The sequence below is a fragment of the Thalassophryne amazonica genome, chromosome 13 (genome assembly GCF_902500255.1).
Source record: "Thalassophryne amazonica chromosome 13, fThaAma1.1, whole genome shotgun sequence".
Classification (NCBI taxonomy): domain Eukaryota; kingdom Metazoa; phylum Chordata; class Actinopteri; order Batrachoidiformes; family Batrachoididae; genus Thalassophryne; species Thalassophryne amazonica.
Genome location: NC_047115.1, coordinates 23,191,639 through 23,212,290, shown reverse-complemented (window position 1 = coordinate 23,212,290; position 20,652 = coordinate 23,191,639). Strand labels below are relative to the sequence as shown.

Below are 20,652 nucleotides of genomic sequence, written 5' to 3'. Positions count from 1 at the left end.
AAGCCTTCAGTTGGTTCAGAATGCTGCAGCTAGAGTACTGACGGGGACTAGCAGGAGAGAGCATATCTCACCCGTGTTGGCCTCCCTTCATTGGCTTCCTGTTAATGCTAGAATAGAATTTAAAATTCTTCTTCTTACTTATAAGGTTTTGAATAATCAGGTCCCATCTTATCTTAGGGACCTCATAGTACCATATTACCCCATTAGAGCGCTTCGCTCTCAGACTGCGGGCTTACTTGTAGTTCCTAGGGTTTGTAAGAGTAGAATGGGAGGCAGAGCCTTCAGCTTTCAGGCTCCTCTCCTGTGGAACCAGCTCCCAATTCAGATCAGGGAGACAGATACCCTCTCTACTTTTAAGATTAGGCTTAAAACTTTCCTTTTCGCTAAGGCTTATAGTTAGGGCTGGATCGGGTGACCCTGGACCATCCCTTGGTTATGTTGCTTTAGACGTAGACTGTGTTTCATAATTATTGTATGGCCTTGCCTTGCAATGTGGAGCGCCTTGGGGCAACTGTTTGTTGTGATTTGGCGCTATACAAGAAAAAAGTTGATTGATTGATTGATTGATTGATCTGCTGCACTAAATGAAGGGTTATTGGCTTCATTCCTGGTTACTTGTGTCTGTTTGTGAAAGTGTCCTTGTGCTCGACACTGAATAACAAATGGTTCCCAATGTACAGATTACGGCACTGGATGGCAGCTCCTGGCACCAGCTTCTGAGTGGGTGAATGTGAGGCATCATTGCAAACCACTTTTAGCATGTTCTCAGATGGAAACTAGAGTAATTGAGACCATTTATGATACAGCTGCTGATTTGTGCAATGATTGAGTTGAGTGTACAAACAGAACATTTGTTCTACAAATTATACCTGCTGGGCATTACATAGCAGAATAGACAAAAAAAACAAACTTTTTTTCCCCTCATCAATAGTGGACACTCAAAGAAATGCAGCATCACTCAAGTTCTTACAGGAAAACTGTTTTCAATACTTTCAACACTTTCTTTCAGATTCACCTCATTAGTAACAGCCATATTTCTAATAACTAACTGGTAAATGGACTGCATTTATATTGCGCTTTTCCATCTGCATCAGATGCACAAATCACTTTACAGTAATGCCTCACATTCACCCCGATGTGAGGATGCTGCCATACAAGGTACTCACTACACACCATGAGCAACTACGTGATTAAGGACCTTGTCCAAGGGTCCTTAGTGATTTTCTGGTCAGGCTGGGATTTAAACCAAGGATCCTATGGTCTCAAGCCCAACGTTTAACCACTATGGTAACCCCCCCCCCAGAATAAGAAGCGCCCTTATCTTAGGCATCAACTCAAGACCAATAATAAATATTCACATTATTTTAAAAATGTCAGTTCCAACTGACCTTTCTGCAGTTTGTACTTGTGGCCTCCTCCAACCCACCACCAGCAGTTGATGCCTATCTGACTCTCGGGGTGAGCTCTGTTCCTGCCGTGTTTGGACAGCAGTATTTGAGATCCCTTCACTGTCACAACTGGGACCACCCCCCCAAAGACTGTTGTAACATTTGTGTTTCTGGTAAAGCTGCCTTATTCTGTTTTTTTTGGGGGTTTTTTGTTTGTTTGTTTTTTGCCTACAAAGATAGAAAAAAATACCACTAAAACATTCATAAAAACTGTCACTCTGCAGAAATCAGACATAAATCAGATCCCAGGCCACACGTTCAAATGGCCCAAATTACGAATAAGATTTAGCATGTTCATCAAGTCAAAAGGTATCAGACCTGACTGATGTTACTGTGCAGTACCAGTCACGCTGCTCAGACTGAGTTCAGACTGAAATACAACCTTGGACCATACAGTGCATCCAGAAAGTATTACTTTATGCAAAATAAATAAAGAGGGAGGAAATGTCTCTAGTCACTTGAAGCCCGCAATTCTACACATTACATTGTCAACATACTTTAACCGACAAATTCAATGCTGTACCTCTAGGAAATAGGTAGCAGGTCTACGTGCTTTTTCCCTACTCAGAATTAGTTAATGTAGCAGGAGACGACTTTTCCAACACTGTTCCCAATACGATTTCTTGCGACATTGTTAGAACAATAAAAATGCAGTACAGTAAGACACAAAATGAGTGTGGAACGGGGGGGGGGGGGGGGGATGATTAAGCTACATATTGTTTTTGTGTTTGAACAACAGGAGTGATTGCTCAGGGGCTCAGCTTTTGCCCAACGTATTAAAAGTCATAATACCAAGGGTAACAATTTCAATTCAGGGACAGACAAAGTAAATCCAAAGGGTTTGTATTCAGAGAAATTGTGTAAAGCATTTGGTAAAGCTTCAAAATGATGAATGTTTTAATTTAATGTTTTGTTCTGCTCTTTGAACGTTTAATTCTGAAGAGCAGCAACTATGGGAAACAGCAGCAGGAATAAGTGAACCCTGCATTTAATTCCTTAAGATTTGGTGCTTCGTCATTTACGGCTTCAGCTTGCCCAAAGGTGGATGATAAGAGATGCTTCAATATGTTGCTTGACTGACCGGGTCAAGTGCTTTATTATACTAATGTCTTGTTTTGACCTGAAGCGGCAATAAAAAGTAATATATCACCTCCGTTGCCAAACGCGTGCTGCTCCTGCAGACGATCTGTTCGCTCTGCGTATGTGCAGCTGCGTGTGTTTCGGAGCCAGCCTGCTTTGCCAAACCCCCATTTGTCTTTTGCACGAGGTGACTCATCAGACCCCCAGAGGAGAAAAAACCCACCCATCCGTTCACACACAGTGGATGCAGAATGAGATCTGGCCTCAGCGATTTTAGCCAAACGTCTTTAACAAGGCGGCATGACTTGGCACTCTTCGGGCTCCGGCTCTGTCTGTGACTGCTGGGATTGGTGCACTCATTTGGGAGCCTTCTGCTGCACATCACCTCTGATTTGTCTGTGCAGCCTTGTTTAAATGGTTTGCCTTAGAGCTCGTCCGCATGTGCACAAAGTCATCCTGTGGACAACAACACCTGCCTGCAGTTCTGTACCCTGTAAACGTCAGGAAAGAAAAAACAAGAGAACTTGTGTTTTGTTTTTTTTGTCACACTTTAGATCAGCAGGAAAATAAAGAAAAGCTGCCTAGAAGCCAGTGGACTGAAGCCTGAAATTATAGAGTGCACATAAGCTGTCGGAAGTGCAGGTTGTTTACACTGAGTGTTGATTAAATGCTCCAGGAGTGAGGTAATGTCTAAGTGTTACCCTTGCCTTTCTTTCTTCAGACATCCGGGGTTTGCAGTCCTTTATGGACCAGGCGTCTCGGCTAGGTCTGGATGTTTCCTTGCAGAGGGTCGACCGGAATGTCAGCAGAGTCTTCACTGACCTTTTCAGCACCATGCGCACTGAGGAGCTAAACCGCTACAGGGATACCCTTCGGCGGGCCGTGTTACTCATGAGTCCTCGGGGTGCGCAGGTCTTCATCCACCAGGTAAAGTACACTGCTAAGACGGTTTATCTCCAAATAATGAGGCTGTGTTTGCTGGATTATTTGCTGAATGACTCAAAATCGAGTAGGAATCATTACATTTAGGGGAAAAAAATTTACTTCTGCAAACATATGATGAATATATGTTTTCCATTGGGAGATGGTGCATTTATGCCAAAAATGAGTATTTTGTAGTTTGTTTACATCTTAGTAGAAAAGGTGTGATAATTGTGTTGAATTTACTAAAAACACATGCATGTGTATCCTCTGAAGGGTTTATATCCGACAACATATTCCTGTACCCCGATGTCTTGGTGAGCCAAGGAAATGTTACCTGTTACCTGTGTTACCCGTCTGTGTTACTGGACAGGACACTGCTTGTCCCAGTCCACCCAGGTCTAAATGGGCACAGACCTAATCCGACTACAGAATCCAGAGATAAGCGTTGGCACCAACGACATATAATGTGTTCTCTGAGTGAATCTTCCAACTACATCCTGACATCCGTAACATGTTAAACAAAATAACTCATGAACACACACACATCCATAATCTGACTGCTGATAAAATGTGCACTGACTGACACCATCAGCTGGAGAAAATAACAGAATTTTTCAGTAATGGCAGAAATATCAGGAACTCACCACAATGACCTTAACTCAGTTTATATAAAAATAATGAAACACAAACTGTTTGCACAGTTTGCAGTTTTTTTTTTTAATGTTGTGGACCTGACAGAGATCAGATTTTTTTAATGTTCTTCCTTCAGGTTGGAGATGGTCAAAGCCACAAACGGCTGGAACGTGCATGTGCGCACAGCCAAAAACGGCTGTGCGCCACAAACGCCTGTGTGCACATTCACATGTTTAGCTTTAATTTTACAATTTCTTTTAGTTACTTGATATCATATATTTTCTGAATGAAAAATCCAAAATAGCATCCAAAATGGCTTAAAAAAGTAAAATACTTGTATAAAGTGTAAATTTAAACAGACAATTTAGCTCATGATAAAGTAAAAAGTTACATTCTTAGCCACAGAAAACATAATGCACACTCCTAGAAGTAAAATTGGAAGTGCTTTGCGTTGAATGTCTGTGCTGGGGCAAGTAAAAGATCAAGCCCTTGTGAATCGGCAGTAGCATATAGTGAGGATTCTCTCCTGTCATCAATCAACCGTCACAAGCACCAAGAACCTGGTTTGATGGCTGCGCTATCCCATCAATCAATCAATCAATCAATCAGTCTAATGCTACATCTTATCTTGGCTGACTTAACATTATATAATTAACCAAATGTCTTATAACTATCTGCATAATAGGTCTTAAAAGAACTAGTTCCATTGACAGATGACATAATCTAAGTGAGCAGCTACGTCTCATTTGTGGCATTGGAAATTCATCTTTAGAGTAAGTACGTGTTGTAATATTAAGGAACATTCTTAATTCTTCAACTCTGGTCCACATGGCCTTCATGTATTTCCATTTGACTCAGCTGAAAACTTAACTGTGCAAGTTTGTGATTTCAATGATCACATTCTCCTTGGCATTTGCACAGTGCGGTGCACTTGAGCATGGCCTTCTTGCATTTGCATTTGGCTCTGCAGCCTTTCTGACAGCCACAGGAGATGAGTTCTCGGCAGGCATCACTAGCCTCAGGCAGAGTTGTCCGCCGTGATCTCCTGCACTCTGGGTTGGTCCAGCCCCATTTTGCAAGGTCTGGTACAGTGATGTTTGCTGTGAGAGTCTGGCCCCAGATGAAGGCTCCTTGGTACATAGAATGGTTGATGTGCTGATGAGGGGCTGCTTGCATTGGTGGAATGTTTTCTATCTGCCTGCCCTTCTGGGCAAACAAGAACTTTCTTGCAGCATTGATGGTCTCATGCTCACTAGCACAATGATACAGGAGCACAGTGTACCTTTCCAGGATAGCCAGGCATTCATCAGAAATGTCATCTCTTCTTTCAACCATCTCATTGAAGGCATCAGTCAGTCTTTCATAGGCATCCCAGAGCTGCCATGCTGTTTTCTTTCTGATTCCCCTGAATAAAGAAACAGTGTTGCATCCACTGAAGGCATGCATGACACACCTGGATTTATCTGTGCCAAGACTACCAGCAATTTCATGCACAGGAACAAAGCACTGGTTCTTACCAGTGCAAACCAGACACACAGGGCGACATTTAGCTGTTGCACAACAGAGATTGCAAGGACAGCTGCATCTGTGTCTGTGGTGCGGATTAACACAGTTGACATCTGCTCATGAACTGCATCAACAACATGCATGATGGTCCAGTGGTTAAGCGTTGAGCTTGAGACCAGAGGATCCTCGGTTCAAATCCCAGCCTGACTGGAAAATCACTGAGGGCCCTTGGGAAAGGTCCTTAATCCCCTAGTTGCTCCGGGTGTTTAGTGGGCAGCCTCACATCGGGTGAATATGAGGCATTGATGGGTAAAGTGTTTTGAGTGTTTGATGCAGATGGAAAAGTGCTATATAAATGCAGTCCATTTACCATTTATTTGACAAAATGAGATGACCTTGTAGGTCTTATATAGTCTGGTAAACGGGGCGCAAACTGAACATTTCATGAATTTTGAACAAGCTGGAGGAGAAAATGAATCATCTCATAATTGTAGATATTAATGTTTCCAATCTCAGCTTGCATTGATCTTGCATTGTTTTTGCTGTTTTTGATACTTGCCTTGAAAGAAATAAACTTTAAGCTCTGGGTTTAGAACATACGAGTATACATGTCCTTCTGGCTTGATGATAAGAGCTACTGATAGAGCATAGATAGAATTCATTAAAAATGTCGCAGTGATGCATAGAAATAGTTTATGAAGTGTGTCAGCGTTTCCAGGTTTACTGCAGTTCAGACACTTCAATCTTAAAAATCACTGAGGGACATGATGGAATCTCACTGCGTCCTAAGTATGATGTAGTATTTCTGTAAATAGTTTAAGTGCAGGTATTATAACATGTAGAAAACGGGGGTCACAGCTAAAACATGAGCAGTTGCTGCCTGAGTGCTTCTGCCAGCTACTTCCAAAATTCTTCTTCCTGTGCCCTATGTGGAGTGTCACTATAACTCAATTTCTTTCTGACCGCAAGATCCATACAAGATCAAAAGTGCTCAGAGAGCACAGCGACACCACACCCGCATCCCAAAGAATCAGACATGAAGAACTGTTCCACAGTCAGGTTCACTAAAAATAATTTATAAATAAAAATAATACATTTCACCTTGACTCTGACCTTGTTGTTCGACTGGTCCTAACCAAAATCAGATTACTACTTTTCATCTGTAGGCTACCACATTTGATCAAAATAGGATGTTGTCCTGCTACACATACGTACAGGCCCTAATCTCCCACCCAGTGCAAAGGAGCGCACAGCGCAATACAAGCATGACTGTTCATTTCCACCTGACACTGTGGTGGTATGTACACCCATCAACCACTTTGTCTAAATACTGAGTCATATAACTCTCACTTGTTTCATACCAGATGTGTTGTGAGCATGTGACAGCTGAACTGCTGAAGTGCCACAGCTCATGCACATATTTACAATGGCAGCAGCAGCATTTCTCCCAGCTCAGTCTTTCTACATCATTTGTCTTGATTATGGCTTTCCACCACACTCTCGATCTTCTGTGGACTACCTGTTTGTTTGTTTGTTTTTTTTTCTTGGAGGTGAACTGAAAGGGTGAAATTGACTTTTTTGTTTGTTTGGGTTTTTCTAGGTTTTGTTTAAAGTAGTTGCATAACATATAATCATGTCAAAGGCTTGACACAGTAGGTGGATCACATATCTGCTATGCACTAATTAGTGTTGCATTGTCTCTGAAAACTACAACGCCCAAAGCCCTCAACCTTGAGGCACATTGGAAAAAGGAAAAAGGAGAATATCAGAGGAAATAGATAGTTGATATGCATCGATACCAATATAAGAACTACAGGGTGGATTTTCAGTTGAGTGTGCCACCATCACTATATGGGTCAAACTGCAGCAGAACATTCGGCAAGCTTGAAATCACTCATCTGAATTGTTTACCAGTTTACAGATGGAATGTTTTATTTATCCTGCTCTTATGACATATCCAAGCCTCTGTGCTGCTGTGGAAATATCTTATAGCTGTGTGTGTTGCACTGGAGAAAAGCTGGCGAAAAAAAAAAATATGGCTCCACAAGTGAGTATTTGAATGGTTTTGTTTTTCTTTAAAAAAAAAAGAAAATAAAGAAACTTGACACAGTGTGACCAGGAGCGTTGGCAATCATGATGATAGCAGGTGGCTTGTAATGTGTTAATGTAAGAACAGTTGCACAATGCAAAGTGACAGAAATAATGATAGTCATAGAGTTGGATATAACAAAACAATTGTTTCCTTCTCCAAAAAATGCAATTCTGAGTCGTAGATTTGAATAATAGTGCACACACAGACAGATCTTTAAGCATGACATTGTTGGAACTTACTGAAAGCTGGTTTCCGTTCATTTACATTGTGTTTAAGCATTTCGTGCCTCATTTGGTGATGGGCAGATGGCTCACTGAGGGGGCACACTTGCACATGTATAGAGAGTCAGCACTCTACATCTTCTGTATGGCTCTTTGTTAACATGGTAGCTGCTGCCATTTTGGACGTTACTTAGCTCTGTCACTTCAGAGGTCTGCTTGTGGGCGTTCGTGCACATTTGCAGTTCACAGTTCACTGAACACCAACTATCTGTATTAATCAAGCACGTGTCACTTACCCCATTTCACACCGGGTCTGCTTTGAGTTGCATCATGCTGCGTCATGACGATGCCAAGTTGATGCAACCTAGCACCGAGTTGATGCAGCCGAATGCCACAATACCGTGAGGGGTGCAAAGGGCGACGTAAAACGGACGCAAAAAAATTAAACGTTTAATTTTTTCTGCGTCGAGCACAGGATGCAGAAAGGAAGTAGTTTTCTCGCAAGTTGAGGCAACTTAACGGTACTTAACGTGACTGGATGCCACAGCCACACAATATAACATTACCTGATGCCAATTTATGATTCATGTTGTGCTCTATTGTTGCTGAGGATCGGGAGGTCTGGGCGGCTTTGTTTGAGCTGCTGCCCCTGCGACCCGACCTACGATAAGCGGAAGAAAATGGATGGATGAATGGATGGATGGATGGCCATTTCTTACATATTACTGACATTATTCAAATGCTTTGTAGAAGCTAAACATAAGTATGTGATGGAATCTTTTTTTATTACTCCAATCCTCTTTCATGTTGTCGTCTGACTGGGAGCTTCTCTTCATTCTCATAAAACCACTAATAAAACTTCACAGTTTGTCCTAAAGAAAATAATATTCATTGATTTGTCAAACAGTTTGTACCTGTTGGAGGATGCGGTTTCATTTTGCATATCTCGTGTTCTTTTTAATCTGCGGATCTGCTCGGAGCGAACAGAGCAGCAAACACTGTAACAGCCAAAGCCAAACCTCAGCTGCATTCCAATTAGTTTCTTCTTTTTCCACACTATTAATCTAAAAGTGGTGCACTTATAGACAAATAAATCAGTGTACAGTGCGTGAATGCACCAAGGCTTTCAAGTTTTATCAGTGACATATGGCTTTGATCTTTTCCTGTACTCCAATGAATTCCACTTCACTGCACATGCGCTGAGATCTTTTTCTGCGCAAGGTGGTATTTAATCTGCCCAGTTATTTGCTTTATCTTCTCTTCTACAATTAACGCAAGATACCTTAGTGATGAACAAATCAGAACAGCATCACATTCATCTCCCAAATTCCCCTTTTGAATATGTTAATATGTTAAAGAGTAGTGGAGATGTTAAACCACCACAGCTTCATTAACACCTTCTCCCCTGCTGTTACCTCCTCTCCACCTGGAATATCAGTGGAGAAAATATAAAGTTTGTAATGTGTGAACAAAGGAATGAGAGTGGCGATTGCTTGAAGAGTAACGTGCACAATAACAGTCTCAACATGAGAAGAAAATAGTGCAAAAGTTGCCATGGTGACTGGAACAATAATTCACTAGCGGCAAGATGTTTTTTTTTCTTCCGAATTCTTAATTTAAAGAATGTGGTTAATTAATGAAACATATTAAGAACGCTGTTATAAAAGTGTGTTAATTATGGTGTTAAGTAATTAACTACAGGAAAATCAAGGGGAGTTGAGCAGCAGTGTAGTTAAACAGAGGACTGTTACTCTTCTCCTTCCTTTCTGTATTTGTCATTACCCAAGGCCATAAAATATGACCATCGGGTATTGTGAAGACTTTGCGTCCTTGCGTCCATCCATCTGTGCTCAGCACAAATCCAGTCCTATTACTGCCAGAGTCTTCAAATTCACAGGGAACGTTCTTGGCACACAGACCTTGAACAAATTTATGTAAATTTGAGAGCTTAACTATTTTTATATTTATTTTGATAGCACTTGTACCTGGATGTGTTCCTGTATGTGGTTAAATTATTTTTTAAAAAGTTGAAAACATGAAAGGTTCATTCAGTAGTTCAGTGCAGTTGGAACCAAAATGGTGCTATGTTCTGAGTTGACACCACTCTCTCAATTAAGGCATTCTAGTTTTCCACTCCAGTTTTCCAGCTGTGAAAGCGACATTGTCAGGAACTGGGCCCGGTCAGGGCACTAAGCCCTTGATTTTCCTCTTTTCATGGTTTCCGTCTGCTTCAACATTGATTTATCAGTAATTTTCATCATGAGTTATTGTGTCATGTTTTTCTTGTCACTTTGTTCTTTTTGTTATGATTCACTAGTTATTTCATTTTCATCATAGTTGTCCTCAGTTTCATCATAGTCATTAACAGTTATTCTCTGTTCTGTTTTGATTTGTCACTTTGTTTTCTGTTACTTTTTACTTTGGCCTTTCATTCTGTTCTAGTTGTCAGTCATTGTTTATTTAGTTATCACTTGTTCCTCTTGGTTATAATATTTGTTGTACTGTTATGTCAGGATTTGTTTTGGTTATTGTTCACTGCTTCTTCTTATGGTTGGTATTACTGCCTAGTTTTCTTTAGTCAGTTTTTGTTTAATGTCATTTTAGTATTTTGCTCCGTCTTGTATTCTAGTCCATGTTGCCAGTTCTTGTTTAGTCTAGTCCTCATGTTCCTGTTTGACTCCTATTCAGTTGTAGCTCAGTTTTGTTTTTGCCTCTTGTTCCTACTTCACATCCTGCACCTGCTTTCATGTCCTTGTCTCACGCCCAGTTATTTATGTTCACTTCACATCCTGCACCTGTCATGTTTTTCTCTCACTTTAACTCTGTCTGCTTTGTCTTCTTTCACTCATGCTCTGTGCACCTGTTCACATATCTTTGTCTTTTCTTCACTCCACCTTAAGTTGTCCTCCCTCACTGTCTTGCACAATGAAGTATCTTCGTTCACTAGCCACGCCTCCTTCTTGATTGTTCCTCATGTGCACCTAGTTAACACCTGTCTTATTTAGTCTCCACCCAGCCACCACACCCTTGCTCATTTGTTGTCTTTGCACACTTACCAGCTCTGTATCTAGTCCTGTTTTTGCCATGTATCCAGATCCTGCTTTGTGTTTTTTGACTTTGCCTTTTGCCTTGCCCATGATGTCTGTGTCTGCTTGTGCCTTTGAACCCTGCTTGCCCATGACTGCGTTTTTGCCTGACCCTGTTTGTACTTCTGCCTCGCCGACTGATCACTTGTGTGCCGAACCAGAGCCAGAATTAAAGACCATTTTCTTCTTCATCCAGTAGTCCGAGAGTTTGCATTTTGGGTCCAAACACTTTGGAAGCCTGGCACCCGCCGGGCGTGACAGACATAATATGCATATACGGCTTTCAAAGGCAAGTTCACAGTGTGCACACAATCTACTCATTGGATTCCATACACAATGAAACAGAAATAAAAACAATCAATTCAATTAAATAAAAGTCAACACTAATGGAATAATACAAAACTTCACCATCCTGTTGCACAGCTTCACTTCAGGTAGCTTAGGTGACTGCTCTTCACTCATGCATGCAAAGTGGAGTGAAAGTGCTATACAAGAAATCACTCACAGAGAAAATACCTCTGCCCAGGCCACACAGTGCTTTAAAATTTTTATTAATTATATTTATTTAATTATACAACCCCAATTCCAATGAAGTTGGGACGTTATGTGAAATATAAATTAAAACAGAATGCAATGATTTATATTCAATATTCTATATTCAATTGAATACACCACAAAGACAAGATATTTAATGTTCAAACTTTGTTGTTTTTGTGCAAATATTTGCTCTTTTTGAAATGGATGCCTATAACACATTTCAAAAAAGTTGGGACGGGGCAACAAAAGACTGGGAAAGTTGATGAATGCACAAAGAAAACCTAATTGGAAACAGGTTAGTGTCATGATTGGGTATAAAAGTAGCATCCCCAAAAGGCTCAACCATGCACAAGCAAAGATGGGGTGAGGATCACCACTTGGTGAACAACTGTGTGGAAAAAATAGTCCAACAGTTTAAGAGCAGTGTTTCTCAATGTTCAATTGCAAGGAATTTAGGGATTCCATCATCTACAGTCCATAATATAATCAGAAGATTTTGAGAATCTGGAGAACTTTCTACACGTAAGCGGCAAGGCCGAAAACCAACATTGAATGAATGAATCCCTCAGGCGGCACTGCATTAAAAACCGACATCATTGTGTAAAGGATCTTACCGCATGGGCTCAGGAACACTTCAGAAAGCCATTGTCAGTTAACACAGTTTGTCGCTACATCTACAAGTGCAAGTTAAAACTCTACCATTCAAAGTGAACGTCATACATCAACAACATCCAGAAATGCTGCCGCCTTCTCTGGGCCCAAGCTCATTTGAAGTGGACAGACGCAAAGTGGAAAAGTGTGCTGTGGTCTGATGAGTCCACATTTCAAATTGTTTTTGGAAATCATAGACGTTGTGTCTTCTGGACAAAAGAGGAAAAAGACCATCCAGAATATTACCAGCGCAAAGTTCAAAAGCCAGCATCTGTGATGGTATGGGGATGTGTTAGTGCCCATGGCATGGGCAACTTACACATCTGTGATGGCACCATCAGTGCTGAAAGGTACATCCAGGTTTTGGAGCAACATATGCTGCCATCCAAGCAACGTCTTTCTCAGGGACGTCCCTACTTATTTCAGCAAGACAATGCCAAGCCACATTCTGCATGTGTTACAACAGCGTGGCTTCGTAGTAAAAGAGTGCGGGTAGTAGACTGGCCTGCCTGCAGCCCAGACCTGTCGCCAGTTGAAAATGTGTGGCGCATTATGAAGCGCAAAATACGACAACGGAGACCCCAGACTGTTGAACAACTGAAGTCGTACATCAAGCAAGAATGGAAAGAATTCCACCTACAAATCTTCAACAATTAGTGTCCTCAGTTCCCAAATGCTTATTGAGTGTTGTTAGAAGGAAAGGTGATGTAACACAGTGGTAAACATACCACTGTCCCAGCTTTTTTGAAATGTGTTGCAAGCATCCATTTCAAAATGAGCAAATATTTGCACAAAAACAATAAGGTTTAATAGTTTGAACATTAAATATCTTGTCTTTGTGGTGTATTCAACTGAATACTGGTTGAAGAGGATTTGAAAATCATATTCTGTTTTTATTTCCATTTTACACAACGTCCCAACTTTATTGTAATTGGGGTTGTAATTATTATTATTAGATATTCATTTCCTGGAACATTATCTATTTGCTTATTATTATTATTTTTTGAAAATGTTCATTACTTTTAGAGTTATCCTGCTAACAGGCAAACAAACAGACAATAGATAGCATTACCCTTCTTGGTGGAGTTAATAAAATGCATTCCATTTACCGTTAACTGGTAAGGTTTCAGATTCATACATGTCAACCTATAGTCCGTAAATTATACAGATTTTTCCGAGTTTCAGAGTCATACGGACGTACAAATAAAGTCTTACGGATATTCAGGGTTTGGTCTGCAGCAGGTCTGTAATCAACCGTTTCTGCAGCGCGACTCCACTTTGATGCGTGAACCATTGAAGCAATGCTTCAATCCACTAGTTTGTTGGTTCTTTGATTCGCTGCTCTTCAAAAACGGCAACTCCGCTTCTTAACCCCTCTCAAAGCCATTAAAATACCATGAGTCACTTTTGTGTGGATTAAAGTCACTAACTGGGACTCATGTCTTGTTGCAGTCAAGAAACGAGAATCGTCCTCCGTTCCGTTAGCACAGCTCCAAACGCTGCGCGGCTCTCCGCCGAGACAGAGTCCATTCGGAATTAATAACTTCAAAATGAATTGCCGCTTTAAATAAAATGACACCTCTTACAAACGTATTACAGACAAGAAACTACAATCCACTAAAACGTTTTTTTCCTCCCAAAATGAGACGTGCTGTATTCTTTATAAATTACATCCTGACGTGAAGCACAGCCAGCTGCAAGAGCTCAGCTCAGATGTATGGAAAGACATTTATGCCAATAATGTCTGAAAGGAAATGCTTTTGACAAAAAGTACAGATTTAGTTTATTCCTATTTATGTCCAGAGATCAAGGATCCACCATGTAGAGTTTATTATATCCAAGGTTTAAGGATCCAGTGACCAATTTCATATTTATTTACATTAAGACTTAAGAAAATATTGTTCAATTTCAATTCAATTTCAATTTAATCGGCTTATAAAGTGCCAAATCACAACAAAATCCATCTCAAGGCGCCTCACATAGAACAGTTCAACATAAAAAATTAAATTAAATAAATAAAAAAAAAAAAATGCAAATACATAATTAAAAACAGAAGTAAAAGAATAAAACAGATAAAAAAAAAACTATTCATAAGAAAGAGAATAAAAATAGGCTTTAAGTCTTGACTTAAAAATGTCCATGGACTCCGACTGTCTCACGGTCGCAGGAAGACCGTTCCACAGAGCAGGTGCACGATAAGAAAAAGCTCTTTGACCAGCTGACATAGAAAACCTGTAAAGCCTACTTTTAGTACACAAAAAATTCACCAGAGGTATTGATAAGGGAATCGGATCGATAATCAGAATCGACAATGGTATTGATAGATAAAATCTTATCGATACTCATCCCTAATAAACACAGGGGCGAAGTTGAGGATCATTGTCATGCCAGTCTGCAACATAGGCACTGGCGAGGCGATTTTCGATACACTTGATGAAGTTCTGAGGTATGTTTTATTTTGTCATTATATTTGATTTATTTTTCATTTTATTAATGTATTTCCACTAGTGACACACAGTTCTTGTTTCTGTAAAAAATAACTAAATTTGACACATTCAGTTCTATAAAATTCAGCTTGACACATAATACTAGATATACTAGAATACTAGATCTCTATTGTTTGAAATTCAACTGTGGAGGAAACACTAATGATCGTGACTTGAATGTCATTGTGCAACTCATAATGTGTGGACAAAAACCCAGTTATGTGATACAGCTATGCTGTTGTGTGTACTGTAATAAAACTGATTTTGGTGCGATTTGGAGGTTATAAGGATTTTGTGTTGATTTTATGGATTTTCTCACTTGGTTATACACTGGACCCTCAAAGGGGTTGACATGTATGCAGATTCCAACTAATCATCACCCCTTGATTTCACATGAATCACTGAAACAGAGATGTGACATACTGAAGATTGCAGGACTGAGCATAACATACAACAACTACAACAGTAGAAACAGAACAGCTCATGTAAAGGAGCAGATGGGATGGACTCTAAATGTTCCTGTTGTGTGTTGCCCTTTTATCAGCATTCATGATACAGCACTGTTTAGATTCTTAGAGGCTTTCAGAAGAGAAGAAGCTTTCGTGGAGGCTTTTACTCTCTTAGATGCTCTCAGAAGAAGAAAAAGAAGCCCATTGTCAGTCGTGGGCACAGTTCCGCTAATCTGCTAAGATAATGTTTTCATTACTGGATTAGCTTTTCAGATAACTTTGAAAACCATTATCGGACAAATTATCTTCCGATAAGTTTTGGTTCGATAATTTTTAGACCGCTAACATAGACATAGTAAACATTGCTGAATAGCTACAAATGTTTATAAAATTTAAAATCAGATGAGCACCTACCTGTTAAATATTTTGTAGCAAATGTGTAGTTCTACCTTCCGTAAACAGAGGTGAGCTGGTTCTAGAAAGAAAACACTCTATCCTTTGCAGACAAAGGAGAACCTGTCACAAAAAAAAGAAAAAAACTCATTTCTTTTGATCCCATACTGATATGCTGGCAATATCACCCAAGTCATCCAGAGGCATACATTTTTAACTTATGGTTCAAATTTTAACCAAACTAATTTTGGACAAGTTATTTAAATTAATGTCACGTCTGAAGTTTTATAAAGTGAAAATATCAGATATATGTTTTGGTTTTAAAGTAATGCGCTAATTTTGAAGGTTTTAGTGTGGACATGCTGTGTCCAGGTGCATTAAGGTACATTCTATCTATTCTATCTCAGTAGATTCATGACAGAACAATGCATTTGAGACACTCTGATCAGATTTCACATGGACAACATCATTAAACTCTTTGTATATTGTGCCTAAAACTCTTGTGAATATATTCTCTGGGTTTACAAATGTTGTGTTTATGTTTATTAAATTCCACGCATCTTAAACGTAGCAGACATGGATTATCTGGAATTTTGTTTTGGCAAGTTTTCACGGTCTCTACTGCCATCTACTGGCCAGGAGTGTTCATGGCAGTATTCGCCCTAAAGCTGGGTAGACACTATATGATATTTTCAATCACTGTACTCGGTTCCAGCTCAAACTGTATGACAAAACCGCACGGTGTAAGTTCAGAGCGCACAATTTATGTTCTCACACACATATGTTTAAAACCACACGTCAGACTCGTGTTTCCAGAAGCAAAATGTAAACAGAAGCTTTTTTTTTCAAACTTTATTTACATTTCTTATTTTTACAAAAACTCTCGATGGGAGACATCAAAGTTAAAAAAAAAATTACAGGACTTTACATGAGTTGAAGAAAGTGGGGGAAAAGAAAAAGAAGCTGCTCTCCCAAAGAGATGATCACTGTTTATGCTCTCTCTGGTGCACAGTGCGAGAGGTTGGACACTTGTAGCGCTTCAGCAGCGGGATACCCTCACGGCGGCCGACCAGAATATCAAACAGGTTTGATTTTCATCTGACCATACGATTGCTGAGCAGGAGGTGGTCATGAGATGTTAAACGCAGCTCGCTACTCCATGTATACTACACAATGCAGGACGCGCGATTAACCTGAAACTCAGCGCAATCCAAACAAATTCTCGCACGGGTGAAAAATCAGCTGAAAAAGGGCCAAAACTCGCACAGTGTAAGCCCACCTTAAATACTGAACGTCTGGCACCAGTAGATCTGTTTATTTTGACACCGGCTATATCAGACGGTTATCTAATTACAACTTGGCTTCTTTTTTTTTTTTTTAAATGCCTTTTTTAACAAAAAATGGCATATTTTACAAAAGAACATTTATCTGTAAACACCAACACATGACACACCTCACATTAATGTGTTGGTTTACATAGAATGAATGAGTCAACCAATCAGTGTTAGTGGAGGCGCATTTTACCCATAATCCTTTGCCATATGTCTGTGTTTGTTACAAAACTTTAGAATTAGTGCATTATTCAACATTTAAAGATATATGTTATATTTTAACTTTGTACAAATGACAGAATTGACATTAATGGAGTTATCCTATCAGTATTAATTTTATTTTTAAACCAAACCATAAGTCAGCACTGCTTTATTTTCCAAGACCTCCGCCTGACGGCAGCATTGTTATTAAGTAGAGAGGTTGTAAGGAAAGTGAATGCACGGACCCACGTTAGGGGGCGTAAATGAACGGTCAATAGGAATACGAATAAATAACAATTTATTATGCAATGTGCAAACACAGATCAAATATGCTTAGTCCAATTCACAACAAAAAGGTGACATGTGGGCAGGCCTGAGGGTAAGAGATGCCTATCCAGAGAAGAGCCGGAACCCACGAAGCCCCACCGCCAACTGGAGGCCTGCAATACACCAGAGCCGCCAAGACCTGACCTCCCCAGGTGGCCACCGTCCGAGGCTGCTGGACCGGTACTGCAGGAGTAAAAACAGGTTAGGGTGGGTGAGTGTTCACCCAGCAAACAGTCAGCAACTCACAGTTATCTTCTTGGAGGAATAAATCCAGATACTCCCAGAGTGCAGAGGAAAAACTGGAGGACGTGCAGTGTCAAAGGTTATACTCAGTAAGTCAGAAGTGAGGAGTGGAGACGCCAACTCCTCCAACTTCCACAAACTCGGCTACAAGCTGCAAGTATAAGTCACAACTGCAAAGACTTCAGTTACAATGAATGTGCATACGGCACAAAATGGCTGAGTAGTTTTACCTGTAAGGTAAGCTGATAACTCGGCAGAGTTATGGTGTCCTTCCCAGGCTTTTATGGTGTAGGTGATGATGATGAGTGACAGCTGAAGACAGCCTAATGGGGCGCACCTGATAGTGCCAACAGGTCCATGCACCCTCTGCAGGGCATAAAGGTGCCAGCATGGCAGGGCGCCATCTGGTGGTGGGCCAGCAGTACCTCCTCTTCAGCGGCCCACACAATAGAGTTGAGCTTTGTTGCTGCTCTCAACTGCTTCGTTGCTGGAAGCTATGTAATAAACAGGAACTTCCAGCAGGGGGCAGGATGCACAGAGACAGAAGTGCTGACTCATTGTTTGGGTCTGTGGTCGCCTTTGATGCTGCCAGAAGTGATCATGGTGTTAAAACTCAAAATCAACTTGTTAGCAGTTGCAAGTGTACTGGAGACAATACTGGAATTTATCGGTTATCTGTAGCTTCTGATAAATTTTTGGGTGGTTTATCGGTTTAGCTTTATAAAAGCTAACTTTTCAGTTAGCTAATTTTTTTGTTAGCTGTGCCCACCACTGGCCATTGTGCATCTTAAAAGCTGACTTGGCAACTCTGATATAGAGGGCAATACACTTGGAAATACTAATAAATGGCAATAGATATTCACATGAAGTCCAACCCGATTATCTGCAACCAAGGAAGTCAGTGATTGGCTCATTTGTTGTGGTGGCGTTATAACATGTTCACACTTAGGCATTTAAAAAGTGATTAACAAAGGTTAAAAAAACTGCGTGTTTCATATCCCAATATTCTGCCCCCACTGCATGCATGAGGAGAGGGTATTACTTGGGTTGCAGTCTGAAACCTCACGACTGGAAGACACTGGGAACTGCATAATGCCACTTTAAAGGGTATAACGGATGATAATCTTATTGCTTTTTTCTTCTTACTACTAAAACACACTTATGACTCATTATAAATCTACGTACCTGTACCCTACTTTAGATTCAGATTACATCTGCTGTAAATAAAGTGGAGTTGAACACGCCATAAATGCACTTAAGTTATTGATCGCCAAGTGAGGCCACTTACTCACGCACTCACTCATCTTCAACCGCTTACTCCAATTAAGGGTCACGGGGGGCGAGGCCACTTAGTCCTTTATAAATCCTGCTTTTTCTGTACCTACTTAATCCCCTTCAAGGTCACCAAGGGTGAGTGACAGGTTTTTCTTTCACCTCAGTCCAGTGGTTTCAAAGAAGCAGCTGCATCGTCATCAAATTCATAACATAAAAGAAGTTTAATCCACTTTACTTGATGTACGTCAGGAAAGTGTTTTTCAGGCACCTATTTTCCACTCTTTTCTGATTAGGCTCTACTTCCTGGAGCCAAAAGGTCAGTTCTCCTGTGTACTGTCAGGCCAAAGTCATTTCTCAAACTTAGAAAGAGATTAAATATGTATGTCTTTGACAGTATCTGTGGATTTGTCTTGAAATTGTGGACTCTTACGTTCCCTTGTGCAGACAGTTGCTGTCTCCTCTCGTTCCCTTTGCTACCTCCTTTATGACACTGGTTGTCTGTTGCAGGGTCGGACTGGGAACAAATTTTGGCCCTGGCATTTTTCCTCTGGACCAGCCCACTATTGGCCCGACGAATCCACCCCCAAATACACACACCCACCCGTCCATACCAAACCCCCAATGAACAAATACTATACACCTAAACACCATGAACACACACCTAAACACACACTTTCACTGTCATTTCACCTTGATCATAGTACAAAATGGAAGCAAAAGCACAAAGGTGGAAAAAAGCTTTTGTGTCTCCAAAGTGAGTGAGTGAGTGAGTGAGTGAGTGAGTGAGTGAGTGAGACAGAGAAAATGAAGGTAATATTTTTGCATGAACATTACTGAGTGGAATAGAGGCAAAAAAGAAGCTTGAAAAAACTTAAATTGAATAATTTGACTAACTAATAACACCAAAACCTTTAAATTAAATTGGTTAAAATTAATTAACAGTGTAGAGGACAAAGCAAATTAAGTATACAAAACCACTTAATTAAATGAGTTGCTAAACTTGGGTTTGTCTGACTATAAGTGTCTTGTGTGTACTCAGTGGCTGAGTTAGAATTTCTTTAAAAAACATGCAAATTGCTATTTTAGGGTTTTGTTTTGTTTTGAAACTGAGCAAATAATTTGTTTTAGAGTGTGGAATACTCCAAAGAATATTTCACTTCTGTGAACTGATCCTCATAATGTGTAAAGTGAAATCAAAATGCCAGCATGGCTGCAGCTTTGAACACTGTTACAAACAGCCCCGGCCTCCCCTATTACCATTATAACTGGTCTGCTGTCCCAATAAAGATCACAGCTTTTACCCCTAAAACAAACAAAAAAAAAAAAAAAATCACGCATTCGTTTTATCTTAAATTTTCACCCTCGTTTCCACACCAGGAGCAACATTTGGTAATAAATCCGAGCAGCAGGGAGAGCGCGAAGCGCAGAGAGGTCCAGGCGCCGAGGACTCAGTCCATTCACAGGGGCGCAGTGTTGCCAGATATGAAATATGAAACTATCGTACCAAAACCTCAAAATTATCGTATTTTGGGAGAAATGATCGTACACAAACAAAACGCATACAACGTAGCTATTTTAGCGTTTTTTTTTTTTTTTTAATTTCCAAATAATTTTATGTCACATTTTTAAACAGTAATTATAGTAATGGGGAAACTAGAACGCATTACTAGAAAGATTTTTTTTTTCTGTGAAGGGACACAAACGTGTTAATTACCAGACTAGAAAGAGTCGAATTCAACCTTGAGGTCGCTGTCGTCATCCGATGCCAT

The 20,652-nt window shown here is 40.2% G+C and overlaps 1 protein-coding gene across 1 annotated transcript in view; it reads left to right on the top strand.

Moving 5' to 3' along the window:
- The first annotated feature begins 2,828 nt into the window (after positions 1-2,828).
- Positions 2,829-20,652, top strand: part of LOC117523859 (glutamate receptor ionotropic, delta-1-like) — a 290,124-nt gene continuing 272,300 nt past the window's right edge. The window contains 2 exon segments of the mRNA XM_034185472.1: positions 2,829-2,862; positions 3,250-3,455. Of these exon segments, the coding sequence (XP_034041363.1) occupies positions 2,829-2,862; positions 3,250-3,455 (240 nt within the window).